The sequence below is a fragment of the Athene noctua genome, chromosome 24 (assembly GCF_965140245.1).
Source record: "Athene noctua chromosome 24, bAthNoc1.hap1.1, whole genome shotgun sequence".
NCBI lineage: Eukaryota > Metazoa > Chordata > Aves > Strigiformes > Strigidae > Athene > Athene noctua.
The window spans coordinates 1,970,847-1,996,908 of NC_134060.1; the positions used below are offsets into that span (position 1 = coordinate 1,970,847).

The 26,062-nt window shown below is 43.1% G+C and overlaps 1 protein-coding gene across 1 annotated transcript in view; it reads left to right on the plus strand.

The window, feature by feature from the left end:
- CSMD2 (CUB and Sushi multiple domains 2) overlaps positions 1-26,062 on the plus strand; it is a 305,387-nt gene that overhangs the window by 19,501 nt on the left and 259,824 nt on the right. The window contains exon 2 of the mRNA XM_074925977.1: positions 9,154-9,370. Coding sequence (XP_074782078.1) covers positions 9,154-9,370 — 217 coding nt within the window. The remainder of the gene's footprint in view (positions 1-9,153; positions 9,371-26,062) is intronic.

Below are 26,062 nucleotides of genomic sequence, written 5' to 3' on the forward strand. Positions count from 1 at the left end.
TTTCTTTTTTTTTTTTTTTTCTGTGTACGTTCCTTGCATCAACAAACTCTGCTTGCTTGCCTAAACACGATCTCTGCAGGTCAGTAGAGCGTGGAAACAATCTCTTCTTTTGTGATGGAGTCAGAACAGGCAGAGCCCATTTCGCTGCTTTGTTGGACACAGGCATGTTTCAGGGACCTTCCAGATTTAGTGATCAATGTGGTCTTTGTCACCATGTTTTCAAGGAAGATGGTGAAAACTGAGACTTGATGAAAAGATACTGAGGCATTCTGTGTTGTGGAGTAACTAGTAATTTAGTCATTTAAATTCCTCACCAGTATTGGCCAAGCAAATTTCTGTTTGTTACGCATGTTTGGAATGTTTTTGAACCTTGTGTCCATTGCTGTCCACTGGATCAGGAAGTGTATGAAGTGGTGTGTGTGCCTGTGTCTCTACAACTAACTAACCTCAGGTAGTGCAAATAAAATGCAATATTTTTTAAGAACGCTGCTGTAAATAATCAGGAAAATGTGTATTTGTTAATGTGTCTTGATGAACACAGACTTCTCTGATAATTACTTTGGTATTGCTTATATTTAAAAAAAGATGTTACCAGAGATTTTCTAAAAGCTTATTAAAATGCCTCCAAAGAAACTTTTTAGTATCTTCTATTATTATTCTTTAAGTCCCCCTGCTTCCCCTTCTAACAGTAAAATAGAAGGGAATCCATCTCCTTTTCCCCTCGCTATGTGCAAGTCTTCACTCCTACCGTGTGTCCTGCTTTGGTTGTTCAGACTGTAAGCTTTACAGATGGTAAAGTGGTGTGTGAATCTGCGGGAGTGACGGAGGAAGAAGATACAGCACGAACCCGGGGAAAGCCAGCGCAACGTGGTCATGTCTCTTTGATAACCAACAGGAGCGTGTGGTGTGGTATTCACTACAGAACAGCTCAAGCTCTTACCAGATACAGGACATGTTGTGTGATTGTGTGTTGGTTTTTCTTTTTTTGTGTTTTTTTTTTTTTTTTTTTTTTTTTTTTTGTTTTTTGTTTTTGGTTTTTTTTTTGTTTTTTTAATCTGCCCTTTGAAAGCAATCTTTTATTAAAAAAAAATAAATAAAATCTGGTGAGGGTCTTGGGAGACTGAGGTTCCTTCCAGGTCATTCCAGGGTAGGGATGAGGCAGGCTGGCCAGGGACAGTGTGTGTCAGTGCCATGCTACCCTCCCTCTGCTCAGAACAGAGGACTGCAGCCTCGGGGGACAACCTGGCAGCTGCTATTACGACCAGTGTACTCACTTAGGCAATTTCTAGCTTAACCAAATGAGGCATTACTTTCCAGCAGCTGAAGTCTCTGGCCTCTCAGCATGTCAGGGGACTGCAGTGCAGCTGTAAGACAGGACATATGTGCAGTGTCATGTTCTTGTGATTTCAAGTTTTGTCCTGCCAATGGCTTTTGATGTTATCTGAAATTGGATGCTGCTTTTTCTTCTCTACAGCATGTCAGAACTCCTTTGACCTTGCTATTGGAAGTATATGTCCTTTCAAGGTTCAGTCATGAAATATGAAACCAAAGTATAATAAAGCAGAAAGGACTTTCTTCAAAGGAGAAGGTTAGCTTGACGTGGAGGGGAAAAATGTACCAGTGGGGTTGGCATCCCAGCCGTGGGGATGAGGCTGCGTTCAGCTCAGGCTTGGGCTTGGCTGCAGCACTCTCTCCAGTTTTTGCCTTTACACTGCAGGACAGATATGGAACAGCTGGGTCAAGTCCAGAACCTCACTGGGTGTTCAGAAACATCGCTGAACAAGTTGGGTTCGTGTATTCTGTAACAGTGCTTTCCTACATTTTGTGTCTGTCGACCTCAACTTTTCCAGTGTCAGGTGCCTTTGTTGCTATGCAGGTGCTTATTGCATTCCTAGAGAATTTAAAAGAACAGACAGGAGGCTGTTTTCTCTTCTTGCCTTTCACAGATGCCCACAGGCATTATGAGCTGCAGGTTGAAAATCATCTGTCTCAGGAGGAGATGGCTGGGGAGAATTAACTGTTCTTTGAGTCCAGTGTAAGTAGGAGAAAATACCATGGTCTAAGAGGATGAATCTGAGCCAGACATTAATGAAATGTTAGAATGTTTTTGTCCAGGTTTTTCCTAATCTGAAGTATCTAAGTGTAATTTCTAAGATACACTGAAATGTTATGTGATCACAGAGCAGTGTGGCAGTGCGTGAGGATGATCCAGCGACAGTTGGAAGTTCCAGACTCCCCTTTCCTCTTCTGTGCAAGTATTTTGTAGTTTCCAGCTGTAAGGTGGTTTGGTTGGAGCTTTTGCTGGAGAACTCCAAGGTCGGTGATGTCACTAGAAATCCCAAACATGTATAGGAAACTTGCATCGTTTTCCAAGACAAATTTTTTGGTTGGAAGGGGAAGGGAGGGCACATGTGGAAAAAAACAAATACATTATTACAGCAACTTCACCATCATCTTTTCTGTTCCTCTCTTCTTACTTCTTTACGAAGCCCTGGAGTTGAATTGTTATGCTAACGTTGGAACGATGCCTAAACGTAACAGATCTCTGCAATAACAGTTGAAAAGTCTGGGCGGCACTGAAAGGGACAGAAAGTGATGACAGTGGGAGTGAAAGACTGTTGGAGTTGGAAGGGAAGTAATGTCTCCCTCCAGAGAACTGGAGGTGACTAAGTTGGTTTCAGGAATGTGTTTGATTTGCAGTATCGCGGTTTTGTGCCATCCTGCTGAAAACTCACATACTGCTTTTGATTTGAGGTGGATGTTATAAATCTTTCTGGACTTGGCAGTAGTGGCCTGAGCTGGATTCAGATAAAATGCATGTTCTTTGCCCTTGTATTCTTCAGTTTATCATTCCATGTGTTCAGAGGGAAAAAGGCACTGGGGCTATCTGAGAGTAAATCATCCTCTTGATGATGTTCTTGGATCCACTGGCTTTTGATTAGAAGTTATAGTTAATGGAATGTCTCTGCATTATTTATTAGCCAGACGGCTTTGATATAAGACTGTAGGTTAAGTTAAAACTATGAAAAGGTGAATACTTAAGGAAACAAGGCTTAGATTTATGAAGTGTGAAGGTATTTTCCCTGTTTGTTCACTTAAATTGTGTGAGTGAGCAAGTCAAAGCTAGGCTTTAGGTAAACTACTTAATGTTTGTGATTGTAGTAGTGGTTTAGAAGATGACTATGTAAGGAAATGAAATTAGTTGCTGATAAATGATTCAAAACAGGTAAACATCAGGAAAGGGATCATTTTTCCTATTTAGATAGCAGATCAAACTGTTTTAAAAAAAAAAAAAAAAAAGAGTTCTTGAAGATGAGCTGTTCAATACAGGGGGTGAGCTTTTAGTCTGTTCTTTGAGGAGAAGGTTGTGAAAAGAGCTGGGTGTGAAGAAGCTGGCTGTGAAATGTTCTCCTTCCACTCCCGTTGCGAGGCCCTTTCAGGACAGGGTTTGTGCCTTGGTGCGTGGGGGAGCGTTCGGGAGGGACCCGCAGCGTTGGTCCTGTGTGGGAAGCTGAACGAGTCCTGTGTGGTTTCACCTCTGTCATCCCACAGAGAAAGCCGGGGCGCTTCTCACCAGGTGTGGCTGTTTTAACTGTGTCCCCATCCCTCAGCTCTGCCCTGCTCATCACAGCCTCCAAATGTGCTCTCGGGGGATGCTGAAACACCACGTCAGCATTTGAGTGCTGTTTCTGAGTTGGGATTGAGTGTCTTGGTCTGAAGAACTCTGTGCAGTGAAGGTGAGTGGCTCGGGACAGTAATGTAAATAGAAAGAATTGAGAAGTTGCTGATGTAGGAGCAGGATTTACCCGTGGTGTTTTAGGCCAGGACGGAATGCGTGTATGTGTGCACAGGACACAGATTTCAGTTTTCTTGGGGAAAGGTTTTACGTTCATCTGTTCCATTCAACAGGCTAGAACAACACAAAATAGAAACAATTGTGCTACATAACAATAACTTAAGAAAACGACAATACCAAAACCTATTGCATTGAGCAGACAGCCATGTATCATCAACAGATGCTACTGTTGAGAGCAAGTCAGTGTATGGGAGTTGATATTTGTTCCTTTTGAATTGTGCAGTGACCATACATCAGTGTTTGCCAAATTAGATTTTTTTCTGAGAAACTAAAGTGCATCAACTTATATTTTAGGAAGCACTTCAGAAATAAATCCTGTTTTCCTCTAAAGTATTGCTTCCTTAGATATTAATAGGGTGTAAATCAACATAGTTAAAATATTTCCTTGATTTACACCACATGGATATGGCCTGGTAAGTTTAAGGAGTTGAAAGGGAGTGAAAGATGATGTTTTGTACCCATTTCCTTTGCACTTGTAATGTCAAACACCACCTTTGTTATTTAGCTCCTGACAACTTGGTGAAGATTTGTAGTGACAGAATTTGAATGTACAAGTTTACCTGAGTCTGTAGAGCTGCTGAAATTCTACGTCAAGTGATGAAACCCAGTCCCAGCCAGGGGCTTGACGGGCGTAGCACTCCTGTAAGCGTTGCTTAGTGAGAGAAATAACAAAATTCTGTTGCTATGCGTGTGCTTGGATGATTGAGTCTCATCTTTTGTAAACGTGACGCGGCTTGTTTTGATCAGTGTGCAGTGACCATCATCTCTGCCAGTCATGAGACGACAAAGTCACTGGGAGGTGAACTGGTTCTGCTCCAGATCCCAGCTGTGTTGCATTAGACGGGGGCCGCGCTGGAGCTGGACGGACTGAAATGAGAGTGGTCCCGTGCTCATGTATCTGAACAGCTTCCATCTCCAGTCCTGCAGCTTGTACTGTCAAAGGAAGACTTTGGTTTTGAGTGCAAGGACATTCTCCTTACCCAACTGCCATGGCAAGAGGCTGATCGATGCCCAGAGTGAAGCTGCTGGAGGGTTCTGCAAACCTCCCCACTTAAGCAAGAGGCAGCCAGGGCCGTGTTCAGCTGATCTTTATTTTTTGGTTAAGTGTCCAGTCATGTTAAGTTTTGTGGCATGTGGATTAACCGTGTATTGTAAAATGCTCCAGGCAGCCCCTGTTTGTTAGAAATGCAGTTCTTCTGTGAGCATATTGCAAAGCAAATATTTCATCATTTTCCTTGTGCATATGAGCCAGAAGTGAAGCCGATTAGTCTGTTTACATTGTTCAAGCAGTGTATGTTTTGCAAAACAAGTATTGTAAGTGGGGACTGGTAAAGCTGATTTTTAAGCTCTTATCACTGAGGAAATGGTTGTGCCCCTGGATAAAGATGTTTTTCTGCAAAGCCCCAAACGTTCCACAAATGTGGGTTTCCTTGGGTTGTGGGTTTTTTTTTTCCTCCGCGTCAGACTGCGATTCCTTTGGAGAAAGGCTCCGTCCACTGACCACTGCCAAGTATGATAATGTCTTCGTCCTTGTGTGGAAACTTTAAGTGCTACTGCAATAAAATTACACCGATGCATTCATTAAAAAGATATACTCTGATAATAAACCACTCTTCAGAATTGAAAATAGCAGGTTGCATTGGCTAGGGTTAGCTCCCTTCTCAGACTGGTCATCTCTGTCACAAAGTAGGACGTGTGCCCACAAATACCCACTGATTAGTTTCATGTTGGTTTTACACCTTTAGAAAATACGAGTCCATGAATAATACTATTAGAAGCTGAAATATCTACATAAATATTTACACCGCCACACTGAGCCTTCTGGTGCGTGACATCTGATCTGTTAGCTCTCTGTATTTACCTTTCTCATTTGCTGTTGTGGCTTTTGAATAGAGAGTGGCAAACTGAGAAGGGGGGAAATGCCACCTTTCTGGAGGGGGTGTAGTGAAGCCCTCCGACACCAGGGCTGGTGGTTACAGAGGGTGTAAAGGCAACGGTCCCAGGGCACAGCTCGTCCTGTCGTTGCTGCTGGTTCTTGTGGTCGCTTAGCAGAGCTGAGGTCAGGGGAGGCAGGTCCTTGGCTGATCCACGAGAAAGCTGCTGTGTTCCCGTAATTCAAATAAATTGTGTGGAGGTGCCTCATGTCCAGCCTCTGGGTGGGAGAGAAGGCTCCAGAAATTTTGCCAGAATGTCAGACATGAAGTCACCTGGAACTTGACAGCACAGACACTGGCGCTGTCCTTTCATACTCTTCTACTTATTCGTGCTCCTGGGCCAAAGGGATCAAGAGAACTGGTTTTGCAAGTCTTCAGAGGAGAAACAGAGTGTTTCCTTGTCATGTATTTCATATTTTAGATAAGGTTTTGTCAGTCAAGCCTGAGCTGAACTAACTCAAACCTGAAAGCAAATTATAGAGTGTGCATAAATTCTCTCGGGCTTCCTGGACCTCTTTCCCATGCCTGCTGACTTTTTCCAGCAGCGTCCAATATAAATGAAGTTCCCTACTATTACGGTTGATGAAGAATATATTGCTTTCCAGTTTGTCAGCTCTTGGAAAACTAATTTTTGTTTGCAATAAACAATTTTCTTTTAGCCGTGTCTGAAGCACATCTTGGTCAAAATCATGAACACGCAGATATTTCAGCAGATTGATTGGATATGTCATAAAACTGTGTCCTGTTTTTCTAATATTTATTAGATTTAAGGTGATGTACTTTTTTTTTTTTTGGCCTTTGTTCTTTTTTTAATCACTAATTACGCAAGGATGACATGAATTTATATTGATCTTAAAGCTTGTTGCCTTTCATATGACCTTGGAAGTGTTTGGAACACTGACCTTGAATTTATTTTCTGAACTTCATGAGGTATCAGTAGCTCTTATACCATCAGGAAACGGAGAGATACAGTCTCTTTAATTTCCCCAATTTCCTTAAATTGTTCTGATGGCATTTACTTATGATTAAAATAAATGCGCAGCAGAGACAGATTCAATATCCCCACATTGCCTATTGAGTGCCAGTCTGGTTGAAGAAAAGAGGATGTGATTGAATTTTAGAGAACTGAAGCTTAAGGATCTTTGGCAGTCTCCAAGTTATTAAACCAAACTGGGCCTGATTTTACCACTCTGTGGTAACAGTAATATTCCCAGTCTCGTGCAGCTTTCTGGCACTAAGCTAATACATCCTTTCAGTGAACTCCACAAATAAATGGAACTGAAGTGGAGGAGGGAGGTAGATCTCACTCTTGTACGTATTATGTATCGACAAAATGCACTGAGAGAGGCAGATGCCAGGTGTTATAAAAATGCAAAGTACTTTAGTCTGCCCTTGTTAATGAGTTATGTGTCTAGCTCAGTTTTGGTCCCTGGTGGATTATGGGGCTGTCCTAACTCTCACTGATGTAATAAACATGATACAAAAAGATTCCCTGGGTAGTAAATACAACTGACCATTTTAGATTTGTAAAGGTGCAAACTTCGTCTTGCAGAGAGAAGTTTCACTAATCGTTTTTTTGCACCAAAGTAGGTCAATCTAATTATAATTGGCTTTAATGAGCACTACTGTGCAGTTCTTTACCTGTAGCTGGTTGGCACTCAGAAGTGCAAATGCCAGTGCTGCCTTTGAAAAAAGCAGTGAGAAATCAAAGAAGTAATTTCTAGTCTAATTCGTTTCAACTTGAAAGCCTCGGTTATCTACATAAGCAGGGGTAAACAGTCCGGCATCAGTGAGAAAAGCCAGAGCAAATGCAGGTAGCGGTGATGAGCAGCTCTGACGCTGGCCATAGGATGAAGGTGAAATTCTGCTGTTGGTCTCACAATAGTTGCCTTGCAAACTGTCTGGAATTTGGCTTTGGTCTGGAAAAGGGATTCCACTAACGCCTGTAGGAGTTATACCAGTTTGTTTGGAGGGAGTTTTTCTTTGTGCCTCAAAGGACATTTGGTTAAAATCGCAGTGAAGAGAGAGGTAAACACTAAGAACTTGTTGTTTCGGGTGTTCCCGAAACATGTTTATTTACCTGTTTTCCTCAGAGAGAAGAAAATCTTGTATATCCAGAAATAGTGCATCATGGCAGTTGATCTTTATCTTTGGAGTGGAGTGTTCACAGGTGCTGCTTTGGGGAAGGAAAATGGATTTGAGGGAGGTATTAAGTATTTAGCTGGTGGGTACAGCACTGGGCTTTAGTTCTGAGAAGATGGAGCTCTACAGCAGCTCGGTAGGAATACTGATTGGAAGACGTTTGCTGTGTGTTGAGCCTGTGTGAGGAGCAGAAACCTTTCAGAACTGGGTGAGAAAAAACAGAGCAGGCTGGGTCTAGGCAGCAATTTCTTTCCTCTGTACCCCCATTAGGTCTAATAGGGGTGTGTGGTGTTACTGGGGATGGCAGCTCTGGGCTGCAGTCCCTAGTGTTTCGCAGTGGTGCAGTTGCCAGGTTGGGGTACGCAGACCAGGGAGCAAGTGGGCACGTGCCTTTTCCTTACGGCCGTCTGCCTGGAAAGGCTCTGTGTGGAAACCGTCAGCTCTTCTCCTTGCTGGGAGGTAGTTTCAGGCGAGCAATGTTTACCAATGTGGATGGAGACAAAAGAAACCGCTGTTCCAAGAAGTTGCAAAGATTTGGGGTTTTTCTTTTGTTCCAGATAACTATTTGAGACTTTTGAAGTGTGTTCTGATGTTTCTAGAGTCAGGGCAACTTTAATTTCTGATCTTTTGCCATTCGGTCTTCATGCAGACTACTCATTCGGTGACTCAGCTCCTCGGTATGTGTGATGTCCATTACAGCTTTTGGCCTTTCAAGGTGAGGGACGGTTTGTCACTGTGTGGTTGAGCCCTGATCTTCTGTCTCTTATTTAGGGTAAAAGAGAGGATCAGCTTTGGCATTGTCATTCTGCTGGTTTGTGGCCTCTGAGGCACCCAGCATGGCCAGGCACTCTTGAAACGTCACAAATCCCTGGATGCCCAGTGTACGAAGAAGAGTATGTTGGACTTTGTTGGCTGTTGATGGGATGTCTGAGTGAGCATCTGTGTCCAGTTGCAGTCAGCAGCTGCTGTAATCCAGCTGGTTTAGCCCATTATGTTTACAGCTAGAGGGAGCTGTGCCCAAGAGATGGGTGTCTGGGGTCTGAGTTCCTGCGCGGAGGACAAAGGTGCATCTTTAGATTTTACTTTTTATCTGTTTCCTGAGGCCGTGAACTGAGAAGAAAATCAGTGGAAAGAATCCTGTATGATATGCTTTGATGGTAAAGATATTAAATGTGTATCCTACACCATTTGACTTGTGCTTTTTGTCTTTTCTCTTGGCAGCCCAGAACTGCAGTCACGTTTTACAGGGCCCAAATGGGACAATACAGAGTCCAGGCTTTCCGTATGGATATCCAAATTATGCAAACTGCACGTGGACAATCACTGCCGAGGAGCAGAACAGGATACAGCTTGTTTTCCAGTCCTTTGCGTTAGAGGAAGATTTTGATGTATTATCTATCTACGATGGACTGCCTCAGCAGGGGAACCTGAGAACGAGGTACATTGTTCATAACAGTGATGTTTATAAACATGTTCCCATTTCTGCCACTGGGATTATATTTAGATTGGAGGTTTATGCTGCAATAAACTGGGAGTGCTTCTTCATGAGCAGTTCTTATAGTTGTTTTGATTTCTTATCTCTGATAAGGTTTGAAATGTTTCTCTGAATGCCTGACAGTAATGATTTATCAGGAGTCATTCTAGGCATCCAGAGAAGTTAATTAGAAAATGGAGCAAGAGGGAAGCGGAGCTGATGTGTAGAAGAGCTTCCCTCAATCCAAAAGAGATTCTTTGAGTGGGAGGATGGATAATGGGTTTCAGTTTATAGCTCTGCCAAATGCTTTGTGGGTGCATTTGGGTAATTCCCAAACTTGCAGTCTGTTCACCAGCTGGACAGGGGTGATATTCTCTCACGTCTGACTAAACTGTGGGATCTTTTGGGGTAAGGAGTGATTGAGTAATATAGCTTACCGTGAAGACTCTTCATGGACTCTGATCTCTGAGACTTCCAGTACCATTCTGACATTGATAAAATTAAGCGAGAGGCTGATTTAGAAAAAAAAAAAATGTATTGCTGTGGTAGCAAATGTTATATGACATATCAGACTTCTGCGTTTGAAGGAGTCGTGATCTCAGACCTCCAGATCTGAGTCATAGATGAAGGCAGCGTGGTGACTTGTGACATGACTGCTGTTGTCTGCTGTGGTGTCTGATTGCAGCTGAAGTCTGACAGTAATATCCTCAAAAAGGAGTAGAGACAATAGCAGCATCCAGTGTTAGAATCCCTAGTAAGGACGCTGTAGTCACGCACGATCCTGGAAATTAAAGTTATTTCCAACCCCTTCAGTTTAGGATGGATCCTTTGACCTTGGTGTCTTGTCTAACTCAACTGGAAAATCTGAGTTAAAGAAGCACTGGTGAAAATCAGCTCTTCATGTAGATTATTTGAGTTATGCAAATAAATCATATCTTTATCTTGCAACTGTGCTTGAGAATCATCTTAATTATGCGACCTCATCACTTAATCAGAAGGTAGCATAGTTCTTTGCTTATTATGTAAAGGATGCCTACGTCTAGTATAAAATTTTGCTCAGAAAACTTTCTGTGGTGAGTAGTCAATGCTGCTCTTGCCCTGACAAGCCCCCTGGCAGATTGCTCTGCTCATCAGCAGTGCCACATGTTTCCTTTTGCCCTCTACGTGCCAGTGGGAGTTCCTGCTGAAGAAGCAAAATCTATGAACGAAATAAATTCAGAATTAGGGTCACAGTGGGAGTAAATTAGTAAGACACTGTAGATGAGTTGCATCCGGGTATTGCTCTGGGCTACTCGTATGCGTGATACGATTATAGATAAAGTAACAGGAAGGGCATATTCCTACAGATGACCAGTACAATGGAACTGGGAGATGCAGCTTGGATACTCTCCTGATAATTTGTAGCCTTGCACTGCGGGAAGGTGAGGAGAAAGCACAGTCCTCCCTCTGCATCGCTGGTGAACTTCATGTGCAACTTGGGTAGGTGAGTGTAAGGTGTGAGATGAAACCAGGAACACAAAGAAATGTGAGAATGTTTCATCTCTAATGAGGAGATGAGGTGTTCAGGAAGTGGTGTCTGTTTGGTACAATGGGGCAAAGTGAGATGAAGGGAAAAAGGAAAAAAGGTATTGAGGAGACTTTCTAGGGGTCTGAAAGCACAGAGGACAGACAAAAATAAATGAGATATGGCCTCTTGCGTGATGGATGCTTGCATTCTTCCCCTGGATGTTTCTAGATTAGTGACTTCAGATCTTGGAACTTGTTCCTCTGTGCTGTTTGGTGTCTCAGTTCTTTGTTCAGCTTATATTTTTTGGTACATCAATCTCACCTCATTAAACTCTGCGGCTGTTGCCCAACTTTTTTTTTTCTTTTTTCCCCTTTTTCTTTTTTTCCTGTGGCTATCAATTTTGCTTTTTCTCAGACTGCTTCCCAAATGTACTTAATTCATCATCGAAGTGCGGCACTCGAAGATGGATGACCATGTGTCATTCATCAAAGCTCATGCCACCAGGAGGCGGGCCAAAATAAGCTGTAAGCAAGTGTAAAAGCAGGAAAAAAAATAAAGCATGCCTGTGTAGAGAAGGAAACTGTTTTTTTGTTCAGTATGTTCAAAGCTGATCAACAAAATGGTTAACAAAGGGACTGTATCTCTTTGTTTCTTCCACTCTTGAGCTGATGTTGTTGCACATCACTGATGTAGTTCGGTAGGCTGTGCCTGCTTGACTGGGAGAAAGATCTTGGTGTTGATGACGTTTTTCTTGGCCTGAGGGGTGGAGAATGGTTAGTTGTCTCAACACCCTGATGTTCCACTTAGATTTCCAAGACCTTCCTTGGTCTGATGTGTCACGGTGTCATGTCTCTGCATTCCTGAGAAGGGGTTAATAACTGTTCATCGCGTGCTGGCAAACACCCTGTTGTCTTGCAATTTAATGTGGTGTGAAAGTTCCCTAATAGAATAAGAGCAGACTTAATTCAATGAGACATTTGCTAATAAACTGCTTTACTGTATATTAGGGAATTTGCATTGTGTGTTTGTGATGAGTATGTGAATATTAAATGTGTTTCAGTGTCTTAATTTAGACATCCAAGGCTGTTGTCATCTTTCAGTGCCATGACTTTGCTTTGTTTGCTAAAATCAGAGCTTGTTTCCAAGTCCTTGCTCTTTCGGCTTCTCTCAAATAATTATTTTTTTCCCGACACCATACACTGGCTTTCAGCAGGGACCACTGTAACAGTCTCCTTTGAAATCTGAGAATGGTGATGGCTGCAGATTTGTCTCTCCCTTGAGTAGGAGAGCTCTGTGTTTTCATGAGTTTAGATGAGATTTGTAACTTCCCTTCGGTGCCTGCGTGTGGTTTTCCCTTCTCTTAAGCGGTGTTTGTGCTCGTTACACCAGACCAGACTCTCCCAAATGCTCATCCTTCAAGTTCTGAACTATTCTGAACTGCCAGTGGGATCAGAGGGATTCATGTGGAGACCTGATCTGAAGACTGCAGTTACTCAAGAAGAGTCTTTCTGCAAATTCCCATTGTGCTTTGCTGATTGTGTCATTGTTAAGAGGATGCTCCAATCAGGTTGGTTTCCTGATTGGTTTCCCACTGTGCTGGGCTTAGAAGCTCAGCAGAGACCTGACTAAAATTTGAATATTTGGAGTTATTTATGGATCTGAGATTGCTATGGGATTTGGGAGACTCTTTGTACCTTTTTGTGTCAGACTGTTGTTACATGACATAACCAGACAGTAGTTAACAAGAAAGCCACATGACATCTTCAGGCTTTTTCATCTGCTGCTAATAATTTGCAGGATGCTTTTAATGTGAGAACCTTAAATTAGTTGCTAATTTCCTTATTTGAAGTTTCAGGCTTTCACTCAGATCCAGGGAAAATATACTTACAATATAGCCGGTAAGTCAGTCATTTCAGGTGCCTAATTCTGTGTTCCTGCAGGGAGCCACTGAATTTACGCTCAAAACAGGACTAGTCGATTTAGACTATCAGATTTATTTTTTTTTCTTTCCAGAGGTGTTTAAAACTACTTTGGAAAGCCCAAGGGACAGCATATACAATATTTATTTATTTTTTTTTTTTACCAGGAGAGACTACTCACTTGTATATGTGCTGAACAGTGCTGGGGTAACTTAGGATCTTACAACCCGTGGGCTTTCTTTCCTGTGTGACGGGGGTAGGTAGTTGCACCGTCTTCTCGTCTACCTTCCCTGTTCCGTGGAAATGATTCAATGAAACTGAATTTATTTGGCTAAGAGAATATGCTTCTTTGAGCCAGTGTACTGAGAAAAACAAGTATTTATTATAGCCAGAACCTCAGTAGTGCAGTTTGCACTTGTACAGAAGTTACTAGGAAGTGTATATTTACACAGCTGTGAGGAACTGTCCTATTCTGGTGTCGATGGAGTGAGCAGGGTTAGAGAAAACGTTTGCAAATCGTTAGTGCAGTAGCTTCATACTGAAAGCCAAGAAGAAATCTATGCTGTCTTCAGCTCACTGGCACTGTGAGTCACTTCTAGCTCATGTCTCAACAGTACGCACAGTGTCTTCTGGGGAGGTTGCTGTTGCTTGATAGAGATCGTTCCCTGACACATGATGGAGGAGTTAAGAGGAGGGTCGCCATCAATACTCTGTGTATGCAGTTAAAAGCCATGTGATGTCTTTGGCCATATTTAATTGACTGGAAAGATTAAGTATTTTGTTTGAACTTAAAATTACGTGTGATAAGAGTTGAATTATCTGCTGGGGTGACCTATTTACAGATGGAACAGGAATACCTGTTTCTTGCCTGTTTCTCCTTGATAACCTTTTAATTACTCGTTGAAAAATTGGACTAGGTGATTTGTACTTAATTACCAATCAAGAGAACAAAGCTTTTGATATTAAAAACAAGGGAAGGGAGGAGGAGGGGAGGAGACAGAGGGAACAGTGAAGGAGAGAATTCCCCCCCATGTGCCATATGCTCTTGCTTGTAGAGATGCAAACCTGGGTTGAAGTAACGTTTTGGGAGTTCTGGCATCACAGGTACTGAAGTTGCTGGGGTTCGATGCTGTTAAAGAAATTCCTGGAGAAACAGCATTTGCCATCTGGTAATACACAGAACGTGCATTAGGATTTTGTGTCGAGTCACTGTGACATTCCTTTGTAGCTACCTCATGTCTCCAAGCTGACTACAGTGTTTTTCTAAAAAATATATATTCAAATGAAGGGCCAGCTAAATCCTTTAGTGAACTTCAGAATCCTTCCTCCCTTTTTTTCCTTACCAGAGTCTTTTGTCGCTTCACATTAACTCCGAGGAAGGGGAAAAAAAAAAAAAAATAACACCCCAACAACAAAAAACCTGATTAAATTTACGTTCTCTGCTTTGTAGAATAAAATACACTTTTTTTCCTAAGATACTTGTTTGAGCTGCTCCAGCAGCATTAGGGCCTTTCGCCAATGGCCCTATTGCTCGGTTCCGAGGAAGTGCTGAATATTTAAATTTCATCTGCAAGATAATTGATGGAACTAGAGCTGAAAGTCCAGGAAAGCTTTACGGAGTTAATGCAACTGCATCTAGGGTTTTCAACTTTGAGAGCTGTATTCAATTTTTCAGTACTTGTTAGGAGAGTGTGCATCAGCGCGAGTGATGAAAGCTGACGATTAAATCAAGGTGGGAGCTTTTTTTCCTGCTGCCATGCCGAATATTGCAGGCTCGGGAGGAGGATGGCTATGATCTTTCGGCAACCTGTTAAGCAGATGGAGAGGAAAGGTGCTGGAGTAGCTTTGGCCCTGGTTTAAGGGTTAAAGGACCTGCCGTTGTGCTGTGGCTTGTACCATGTCTGGTAAAACAGGATCTTGTTGAAAATCGGAACTATAGAATTTCTTCCAGGTCCGGCTCTCCCCTACTGTGTCTAGTACAGGGGGGTTTTCTGTTGTTGGGCCTTCAGTGTTGCTGTTACTCAAATAATACTTTGTTTTAAATTTTATTTTTGTTTGTTTGTTTTCCCTCTAAATTGCTGATTAACCATGTTTACAGGTAAAATCTACTAGCAAACTTTGGCAATGATTCTTGCTTCATATTAAGGTGTGCTAAGTGTCTCAAGTGCAGAAAGATTTTCTGTAACTGGGCAACATCTAATAGATTTTAATTAAGACTTTGCACTGGAACAGTCTGCTTTTGATAGATCTGTGAGCACTGAATGCCATTAGTAATTGAGGTAGGTTTTAAACGGGTGAATTTAAGTACTGTATGGAAATTCTGGGAAGGATCATGGTGTCCGTAGTCTTCCATGCCCAAATTGATGCAGCTCAAGAAAGCCTCCTGTTCCTTTGATGTTGAGCTGTGCCGGCGAGGAAGGGGCGATGCCTCTGAGGTGCCCTGGTCTGGGACACGGTGACGTGTTTAGGCAGTGCACTGAGGTGGCAGACAGGAGTTTTACTGGACTCTACTAGTAGTTAACCTCTTGTAGCATGATGTATTACAGTTCCCTCCTCAGCTTCTCCTCTTGCGGTTTATCTGCGTTGCCTGACAACACCAGGCTTTGCTTTTCATAATACAAAGGAATTGCTGGAGTCCAGGATCATATATTCTTCTGTAGATCCCTCTAGCTGATGTTTGGTTTTGCTTCAGGTAAACTCTTAACACATTGACATTTGGAGAGCAGAGGTAGAGCACTGGGAGGTCTGAATGCGATCTGGTGTATGATCAGCGTTGACCCGCACTGCCCTCACCTACAGCGTCCCAGGCAAATTGCATCTGCGCGGGGACATCTCCAACAGCTGCCATGGGCTTGCTCTTTCCTTATCAAAGGTGGCTGATGATCAAGGCAGTAGCTGCTGGTGCTCTCCTAAGAACTGTTCCATACAGAGAAAGTTTATCACCTTTTTATGCAGGTCTGTATGTAGTGGTTCAATTGATACAGTCACAGACATATTTAGTTGTCTTGAGTCATTTATTTTAGACAGAGCTGCTTTTATTCTTTGAGCAGGAGTGGCAATTTCCAAAACCAGTGGGTGAGCTTTTGGGGTCAGAGCAATGAGATTAGATTTTTTTTTTTTTTTTTTTTAGCAGTGGAGGGAGAGGAATTGAACTAACCCGTAGCCCTTGCATAATCGTGCTTCTCAGTTTTAGATTACAGTGCTTTGAGAAGGAACGGATCTACTGTATTGTTGTAGAAGGGAGAAAGCAGCACAGGGAAGTTCAGCGGGTTGCCTTGGGCAGCACAGTGAGTTATTAGCTGTTAGCTGTTGGTTATTGAACTCGGTTTGCCCAGTTGCTGTGTTACTGCAGAACTGCTTGATGAGAAGGTGACTACGCTCTGCTCCTGCTTGCGTAAGAACCTGTACAAAAAGTCTTTTGACTTTATTAGTACAGGATCGGGTCATCAAAAATAATTTTACTTTTAGTCAATAGATATTGATGTCAGTTAGCATCAAGACGGCCACTTTCTTCACTGATAATTAGTGCCAGTTGCCCGTGAAGAGGATGCTGCGAGCGGTGTAGCGGAGCTGTGGGTGTGCTGTGCTGGGGGTCCTGCAAGAGCAGGAGCTTTAGTCCGGAGCCCGGCAGCTGCTCTGCTTGGTGGCATTGGGCAAATGACTCATCTCAGTTTTCCCATCTGTAAAATGCCGTCGTGTTTTATTTTTGTAAAGTAAATTTGTAAAATGCTTGGAAGCCCCCAGCTGGGAGGGGGTGTCTGTCTGCTAGGGTGGGGAAAGAAATTCAAAGTACAAACCAGATAAAGTTCACAGCCATGCCTTTAGATCCATTTTTCTGAAGGGAGGAAATATATATATACGCTTTCATGTTATCTTTTGAATGCAGTGAATCTTCAGGTCAAAAAGTTTTTGTATCTATAAGGTCTGACCTTGAGAGTTTCTCAGGCAAATCACCTCTTTAGACAGTGTATATTTCCCTTTTATCAAAATTAATGAAAGTCTACAGGAGATGATACAATCTTACTAGATCATTGAAGATTCAGGGCAGTTGTGGAGTGCTATTACTTGCAGTCTCAAATAGAAAATTGACAAATCTTCCGTGCTCGTTGACTCTAATTCATTATGCTCCTGTTGGGTGGCAGAGGGTGGCCTGACTCCTTCTGGACTCTTCAGAATTGGATTTTGGTGTGTTGCAAGAGCAACTGCTGACATCTGGTCCTTTTTCTTAATAAAGAATGTAATTGTCTGTTTGTGAATTTATAGCTGGTTTGGAAAACGTAAAGGCTTCTGCTGTCCAAAGATGCTGTAGTTGTCCTTATATCTTTAGCAGTTTTTGTAATATTTAGGTCCACAGCTGATTAGAGCTGCTATAGTGGAATAAAAGGTTTAGGAAGCAGATAAATATTTTCATTTGAACTGTTGCATAGCTTATGTTGTCACTGATCATGTGTAAACTGAAGTGTGAGATGCTGTTGTAGCGCTTTTGGATAATAATTTTTTAGCTATTGAAATTGAGCCCTTGAGCAATCCAGGTGCGTGGCGAGACATCCTCTCGCGGAAGCTGCTGCCAGTTTATGTACGTGTGGCAAAGGAGGAGCAGGGAGATGGGAAGTGATGAGCTCCCGGGCAGCAGGAGCTCTGACGCTGCTGGATTTGAACCCAGGGCTTTTCGCCTCTACGATGTCGTGCGTTACTGGGCTCTTGTGCTAAACATCAGCAGTTAGCAACGTTTTTATCCTGTTTCTGCTCAATATTCAGCAGTCACACAAGGTGCAAGTGAGTAGATAAATAGATATGACATGAATCGATATTACAGTCCTTTTGGATAAATCTTCATCAGCAGGAACAATGGGATTTGTTTCATTTTTTTTTCGCTATACAGCACCTTCTAAAAATCAAATTTCTTATTAACCTTGGTTGGCTTGACTGCACTGGCTGTGGAGGGACAATTTTCATTGTTTTTGTTCTATTTGGGTGGTTCTTTTTAACTTGGTTTTATAGAAAATAAACTTCCACTGTTTCCTTCTCATCTGTTGCCATTAAATCTTATTTTATTACGTGTTGTTATAAATGAAAATCTTAGGGAATTAGCGTAGGCCTTACCTGACTTGTGGTGGGAAGTGAGACCGCAGTTTGTATGGAAATCTCCAAGATGGATCTCAGCTGTCCGTCCCAGGATTGTGTAGGCAGAGCAATGCTTGCCTGATGCTGCGGCTTAATATTCACTTGGGGGAAGTAAAGATTGTCTCAAAACCGATGACTAAAGTCTAGTTCAAATCCTGATTTTGTATGCATAGAGAGTAAGAGGGAGGCACAGACTTGGCAGATGAGACCTGGATTCACTCTGCATGGCAGCCTTGGCTCTTTACAGTTGTGTAGCTTTAGCTTCTTGAGATTTAGCTCGAGAAAACAGGAGGAGCAGGGATGCATGTGTAGTAAGCACATACACTAACAAAGCTATAATTAAACTTTTTGCTTGACTGTGCTGCCTACAACAGTATTTGCAACTAATGTTAGCTTGTATCTTCAGTCCCACAGCACCAAATCTAACACTTGGTGCCCTCCAGCTGGGAACCCCCATACGCCCTCACCGAGGTGTCAAAGCATCCCCGTAGGACGAGTGGGTGGTCAGGGTTGTATACGGTGGGGAAGGGGCTCGGGGTTCAGAGGGTGGCCTGTAACCTTGCGGCAGGCTAGTGGCATACCTGAGAGCCCAGCCCTGGAGCTGTGAGTCCCAGCACCCTGGTTTCAAGAGCTGCCTCCCGGATGACCAAGCTCCAATGGGTTAAAGCGGTATTTCAGTTCAGAATGCTTCTGGCCTGAGAGTTTTTAGATTTACTCTGCCATTCTTGCATTTAAAGCTGCTTGGAACATTGATGTCTGTCTAAATGTAAAGTTCTTGAAGCCGTAGGACACGTTTTTGCTCAGCATGCAGCAGGAGAGTTAACGTTACTAAAGGGCTGGTGTGAGTATTGGGGTATTTGCAGCACTTCCAGTATGGTAACGCTTTCTTGCTCACCAGTTGCACTGTGTTTAGCAATAAGCCTTGTGTGATTTGCAGGGGGTTCTGAGAACTTTTTCCCTTTTACTAGATTGCACACTCCTGATTTTTTTTGAAGACAGCCAGAAATAACCTAGAACTGCCAAGTTTTGAATTGACACTGCTGAGCCTTACTTGGTTTATATCCAAACTTGTCTTTGTTTACTCAGAGTATCAGCTCGGATTTGCCAAGAGGTTACTAAAATTTGGTTGACTTTTCTGTGAGTTTGTTTTTTTTTTTCTTTTTTTGGTTTGTAGTAACTAGACAGAGAATGCCGAAGTTTGTCAGACACCTGCTTGGATCTCACTGCTACCTGCGAAAGTACAGGAAAAACGAGCATGGAAGGGACACGATAAAAATAATCAAATAGATCCAAGTCCATGGCCTTCCCGCATTGTATGGAAAATTAAATTTATTGAAATTTGATGCTTAGTACCTGTCCCCAGCTTGAGCTGTGAAGGCCTCATATATTTGAGATGGCTGTGCTGGCTTTAGGCTCTATAAATAACACTTTTCTAGTGGGAATTGACCCAAACCCCATTTTAAACGAGCAAAGAAATCTATCCAGGCTGGAATTTATGAGCCCTGTGACTGTCCCTAGAGACTGTGTTAGTTAATGAAGCCTTTGTCAGTGTCAGAGGTAAGCAAAGGACTCTTGTGGCTTGATGAATTATGCTTGTCTTGGAGAAGGGAAGAAAGCACAGTTGATTCCTAAACCATGCTGGCACATGGGGTTGGGTTGTATGATTGAGAATTGTTAGATTGAGAACTCCTTGTGAAGTGCTAGATTAACTTTCTGAAAAAAAAATAAATGTAGGTGTAGTATATGTCATTGTGAGCGAGTTTAATGGACAGAGAAAGCTGCTTTTTTTTTTTCCCCCTAATGCTTGTTACTGTCTTGATAAGAAAAATATATAGTAATTTATGTCAGAGCCAATGGATCGCATTATTATAGAAGCAACTTAATTATCAACTAGCTGGGCAGAGGGGATGGTTGGAAAGTAGTATGGAATAAAATGGGACATGTGGCGTTGGTTGGCAGCAAAGTAGTTGCTTGGTGAAATATTAACAGAATATAGAAGGAGTTACTGTTGCTTGCAACATACTTCTGAAGATATTTGTCCAGGATCTGTTTGTAGCTTGAGTCAAAAATAAAAGCTGGTTTTGAGCATATATCATTCCAACAAGTTGAGTAAATCCAAACGTGAACCGATACTCTTTTTCTTGTGTCATTACAGTATCCTTTCAAGCTGGCAGAGATTCTTTTGGTCCGGAGCATCATTTCAGCCTTATAGAGATCAAAATTAAAGGACTTGGTGGTATTAGTGGATAGAAAACTGACTGTGAGCCAGCAATTTGTGCTCACAGCCCAGAAATCCACCCGTGTGCTGGGCTGCACCCAGAGCAGGGTGGGCAGCAGGGCGAGGGGGGAGATTCTCCCCCTCTGCTCCGCTCTGGGAGACCCCCCTGCAGGGCTGGGTCCAGCTCTGGGGCACCAACATAAGGACGAGGGGTGATGGGTTTAACCGGACAGAGGGCAGGTTTAGGTGAGATCTAGGGAAGAAATTCTCCCCTGGGAGGGGGGTGAGGCCCTGGCACAGGCTGCCCAGAGAAGCTGCGGCTGCCCCCTCCCTGGGAGGGCTCAAGGCCGGGTTGGACGGGGCTTTGGGCAACCTGGGCTGGTGGAAGGTGGAACTAGATGGTCTTTAAGGTCCCTTCCAACCCAAAGCAGTCTGAGTCTGACAACTCGCTAACACCCGTGAGGTCTGCCTTTCAGACAGGCTTTTCGGTGTCTGCAGCATGCATGAGCTGGAAGTGTTCTCGGATTATGCTCTGCTTGTTTTATTGCTGATTAATGGTACCGGTTATTCTGTCAATGTGGTAGGAAAAAAAAAAAAAAAAAAAAGCTAACATTTCATTGTAACTGCTTGTTCCTTTAATAAACACGGAGAAAGGGAGAAAAACTAACTGAACCACTGAGGAAATAATTCTGAACCAGACAAGCCTGAGGAAATGCTAGGTGAGAGTTAGCTGTCTCCTCAGGTGTGTCTTTCATCCACATTTACTGAAAATGGGTGAGAAGATCTGCCCAGTTCTCCCTGCTGAAAATAGAAGGGATGAGATGTGTGAAGGAGGTGGAGGCGGCAGCAGCCTGCGGTTCAGCTGCAGGGGATAAGCCAGGCAGGGAATTCCGGGTGACGGGGAGGACGAGGCGGCTGGAGGAGCAGGTCACGGGCTGGGCAGCAGAGCGGTGCCACGGGGACGCGGGGCTGCTGCTGAGTCTTGTAGACAGTGATATGTGAGAAACAGAGACCTGTCAGCTTCTACATAGTGAAATCCTTATGCCTGGGGCATCTATGGGTCATTTTTTTGTTAGATTTGTAAAGTAGTATTTAAGATACACAGTGATTCTCTTGGGATTTGGCCCGATGATTTGGAGGAGATATTAAGCTCTAGGATGAAGGATGATTTCTAAAACTAATAATAATAGGATGACAAAATGTCCCCGTCCGCCCCCCCACCCCCAGACTACCCTACATCCTCCAGCCAACTGTGTTTTTAATAAAAAATTTGCTACCTATACTGAGATCTGAGGTGGGATGGATTGCTATGGGTGAATTCTCTGGTCTCTTGCATTTGTTCATTTATTTTTGACATACATTCCACAAAGCTGCCTTGAGGAGGACATCTGTGAGCGACCACTGACTTTGCACGTGGCTGTTTCTAGTTTCCCCGAAGACTTTAATTTTTAAACATACAGACATACGTATTTCTGAAGGTGTTCTCCCTGCAGCGGCTGGAGTACAATGCTTACACATCCTTTTCATCAAGATTGAGAGAGTTGCAAATGTTAATTAAATCCCTCACGCGCGTTTTTCAGGGGAAAGATTGAACAGATAGATAGCCTTTCACTGAAGCCAGTGAGTTTCCTCATTGCTAGGTGCACACGAGCCAGCTGTCTAGCTGAATAAGGCATATTAAAACTTGATTCCAAGTCAATTGGAAGCTTTTGGGCTCCTGTTGGCCCCAGTTGATAATAGATTAGTGAAATACTTAATGAATGCACTTTTCAAATGACTTCAGGTTGACTGCTGCTGTGTTCGCTGGGCGCACGGTGTGAAAGAGGACTCCCGGGCCCATTCCAGACTCTCTTCCCAAGATCATTCCAATGGGCAGCTCTCACTCTGGCCTGTTGTTTTCTCAGCACAGTCCCTTACACCTGACTTAGCTTGAATATTGTCCTGGGATAGCGCAGGGATGTCAGACGAGCACTTATGGAACCATGCCATTTAAACTGGATATAGTGAAGAGAGTGGTTCATTTGATGGGAAATTTTCTTTAATAGGTGCCTTTAAATTACATGCAGGAAAAAAATCACTGAAGTGTGGTGTAGTGTAATTTAATGCTGGGTTAAACGATGCAATCCAGTGCGTTTTCATTAGATGTTCTGAGACACTTCTCTAGCATTTATGCTTTAAAGGCTGTTGGATTGCCAGCTGCAATAACTATTTTGATTGCAGCCTGAGCTGATGGTGGGCATCCTACCAGAAAAATAATGTGCTCTGTTTTAATTATGGCACCTGCACTCCAAAATGGGAGCCTGCGTCACAGTAGATGGTAGAGTTGTGCTTGATACAGCAGAGTGTTATAATACACAACAGGTGGGAGTGGGAGTGTTTGTGAAGGGATGGAGATGTGGACTCTCCTGGCTGCCTGTTCTTTTTCTAGGGCGAAAGAAGTGGTCAGTTGTGGGTTGAACCCGCTGGGTGGAGCGGTCAGTGAGTCTTTGGTGCTCAACTCCTTCTTCTGTAGGAAGACGAGGCAGTTTTCCACCATGGAAGGACTTTGGGCCATGAGGGAAGATGGTGATATATCCATGAGGAGCTGTGTGCCCAGATCCCAGTGTATGGACCAGGCCTGGGCGGCTGCGGGGGCTCGGGGCGCTACGACAATCTCTAAGGAGCTGTGGTTCCAACAGCAGCTAATTTTTATTGACATTGGTTCTGTGAAGGCGAATGGGGAGCCATGCACCAGAAATACTTAAGAGTTCTGGTGGCAAACTTGAGGCAAGGAATGAAGAAGGATGCAAATAGAGGATTTCTGTGTTGATTTGTTTTGGTATATTGATTTTTGCCGTACTGTGAAGCAAGGGCAAGCTTATGAAGTGGTATTTCTGGCACTGGTTTAGTTTGGTTCTTCACAGTAGGAGCAGAATTAAGCCCATGAAAAACACATTGAAAATCTCACACAATCAGTGTTGGCTCTAAGCAATTTAAGGGGATAATCACTCCATAATCCATTTGGCCAGAGGTACACAAGAAATGGAAGATGATTATTTGTGCTGTTATTACCACCCTCACCTTGTTATGGCGCTTAATAAAAACAAGGAGCAGAGTTTGCTGCTTTTCTTTCTCATTAGTGTATATTATTTTTTATTGCTACACTAAATAACGTGATGTCAGAATTACCACTTCATGCATGAGGCCATTGGGGAATGATTTCATATTCTGTCTGCTGTCATGTTGAACCCCATGCTTTAAATTTGCCTGGGCTGCAGATTTAGGGAGAAAGACGTGGGGAAAGCTTACCAGGCAGGTCAAAACAAGGCGGAGTGTCCTGCCAAGCTTGGCTGCTGTGGGCCTGTGGAACAGGGGTGCTGAGGTGTTACACGAGTGACTTGAGCTTGTTCAACTCTTCTTCTTCAAGAGGATATTGCCTGTGCTCTTGCTTGGAGAAGACAAAGACCTCAAAAGGGAGGAAAAATTTTCATTTGTGTGTGTTGGTTGAAAGCTGAAGAGGAAGAATAACTTTTATTTTGACTGCAGCTGACTCCAGTGAGGAATGGGAGGAATTTGGTCTCGCTTCTAGCACGGGTTTTCATTTCAGGAGGAGATATGGAAATCAGTGGCACAGAGGGTAGGAGTCGCTATATAGATATTTTTCTTATTGAAGCAGTATTTCCTGCTTCCTTCTGAATACGCTTAGTTTTAGCACTAATGGGGGCACTTTTCATTTTTTTGTGGGAAAAAGGCTGTTTGATCTGAAGGGCAAGACAGTGTTTGGTCACCTTTGGTGCTGTCAAGCAGCCCGTTTTCTTCTGCTTGCTCCAGGGACACTAGACAGACACAAATGAACCTAAGGGCCTGGAGAGATGGTCGGGTTTATTAATTTTTAGAGATTCAGGAAGCCCAGAGGTTCCCATGAAAATTGTCTCTTCAGTCAGTGTGGAATCTGCAGCGAGACTGAGAACAAACCTTTTGTTACAATTTCATGCCCTTATGCACAGGCCATCCTTTTCTTTTAAGGCCCCGTAACTAGAAAATACGAAGATACGCTTAAGGGCGATGTTGGTTCGGGTAGCGCTGAATTCCCATTGATTCTTGTGGCACATGTGCACTTGCTTACGGGTAAGCAGACATGTTAACGCTGCCCTGAATTAAAAGCAATATCTGCAGAGTGGGGCCCTTAGAGTGCCTGGTCTCAGAGAGAACAGAGCTGCTTTGGATGTGAAAAGCACAGACTGCTCTTAACTAATTCCTTGATAATGATAAAACACTGTCTGGTGTTTAGTGGAAGAAAAATTGACAGGTTGTGCTGTTCATTGTATATATTTTATTAAAATTGGTCCATGCATTTCCTGGACTTTCTTGCGTGCGTGAAGGTTTCAATAAGCCATTTTAATTAAACTGCAAAATAAATTAATAAAAACTATGGCACTCTTCCTGAGTTCTGTGCAGAGTGAAACTATCTTGGACCCTTAAAAATCTTGGAACCTTTTATTTTTAATAAACGGGGGCAATTGTTCTTCCAGCTTGTACATACAATGGATTTCGTACGGCGAGCAGGGAAGTACTTCTTTGCTGACATTAAAACCTGTCTGCCATCACTGGCTGACAACTGTGTGAACTTTGCCAATAACTAGAAATTTTGCTTTAATAAGGTTCTCCGGCAGAGCATGTCAGCTTTCATTAGTCAGAGTTCAATCTGTTTGAAATAATATTTAGGTGTACTAAACCAGAGTAAGAACAGTAGGGCCATTTGCTCCCTGTCTCTGGAAGTTGCCAGGGGGCTGGTGACAAGTTTTAGGAGCGATTGCTTGGGCTGGAAATGGCAGCGTGCTAGTACCCGACCCCATGGTCAGGGAGAGGATGGTGGCCTCCAGAATTAAAGATCTGATTTTGTTCTAGGGGTGCTTTTATCATTCCATATAATACAGGAGGAGAGGAAATACTCTGAATATATACTTACAGGTATTTCTTAAGGAGATCGGAGTGCTTTGTAGCACAAGTGATCTTTTGCCCTTTCCATAAGAAAGACCAGCTGCTGTATAAAAAGATGTGGGATAAACCTCTGAGTATGTTTGTAAGAAGCTTTAAACATTCTTTCTTACTGTCAGGGCCTGTTTATCTCGTGCTACGTGTCCTTGTGATCCAGCTTGAACACTCTTGAGCCCAACGATACCGTGTGGCAGCGAGTTCCTTTAGTTACTGCTGCTTCTGCAGTTTTGTACAAGTCTGGTTTTAGGACGGGTGTCTGGCAACTGGGGATTGCATCTGAGTTTGTCCTTGATAATGGCAGGCAAGAATCTAAACCGAGATAGCTTTAAAACAAATGTTCCTTATGTAAATCTGTTACGTAAATCACCTTAGCCAAGTGTAGGGGGAAGGCTTGTAGGTTATAAAACTGTAATTGGTTGTGAGGAATGTACGTTAGCTGTTCTCGGGCTGTGTCAATACAGTGTCAGGGATTTAGTGTTTGGGATCTAATGATGCCAGTTTAAAGTCGTTACCAAACAGACTTGTAATAAAATTAACAGTTGTCATTTAGCACTAAGGAAAGCAGGTGGGAGGGCGAGACCCCCCAGCGGGGCTATGACCCAGACTTGTACACCTGGATTTCTGCAGCGTCTCGGGTCTGTCTGCTAAACTTGGCCCATTTTTGTGGAGCTCTTGCTACTCTGACTTGCAGGCATGTGTCTGTATCCTGGGCGTTTCCTGCAGTACATCTACCGATCATCTTGTGCAAACGATTTGGGGTCTGCGGGCGGTGATTTCCCCAGTGAGTGAAGAGGTGTTGACCATCAGAGTCTTCGCTGTGGTCCTTGTTAGGTATTAGGATGGAGGATACAAAGTGCTGTCCTTGGGATTGTTCTTCCAGGGTGCAGGTGGGCGCTGAGGAGGATTCCTAG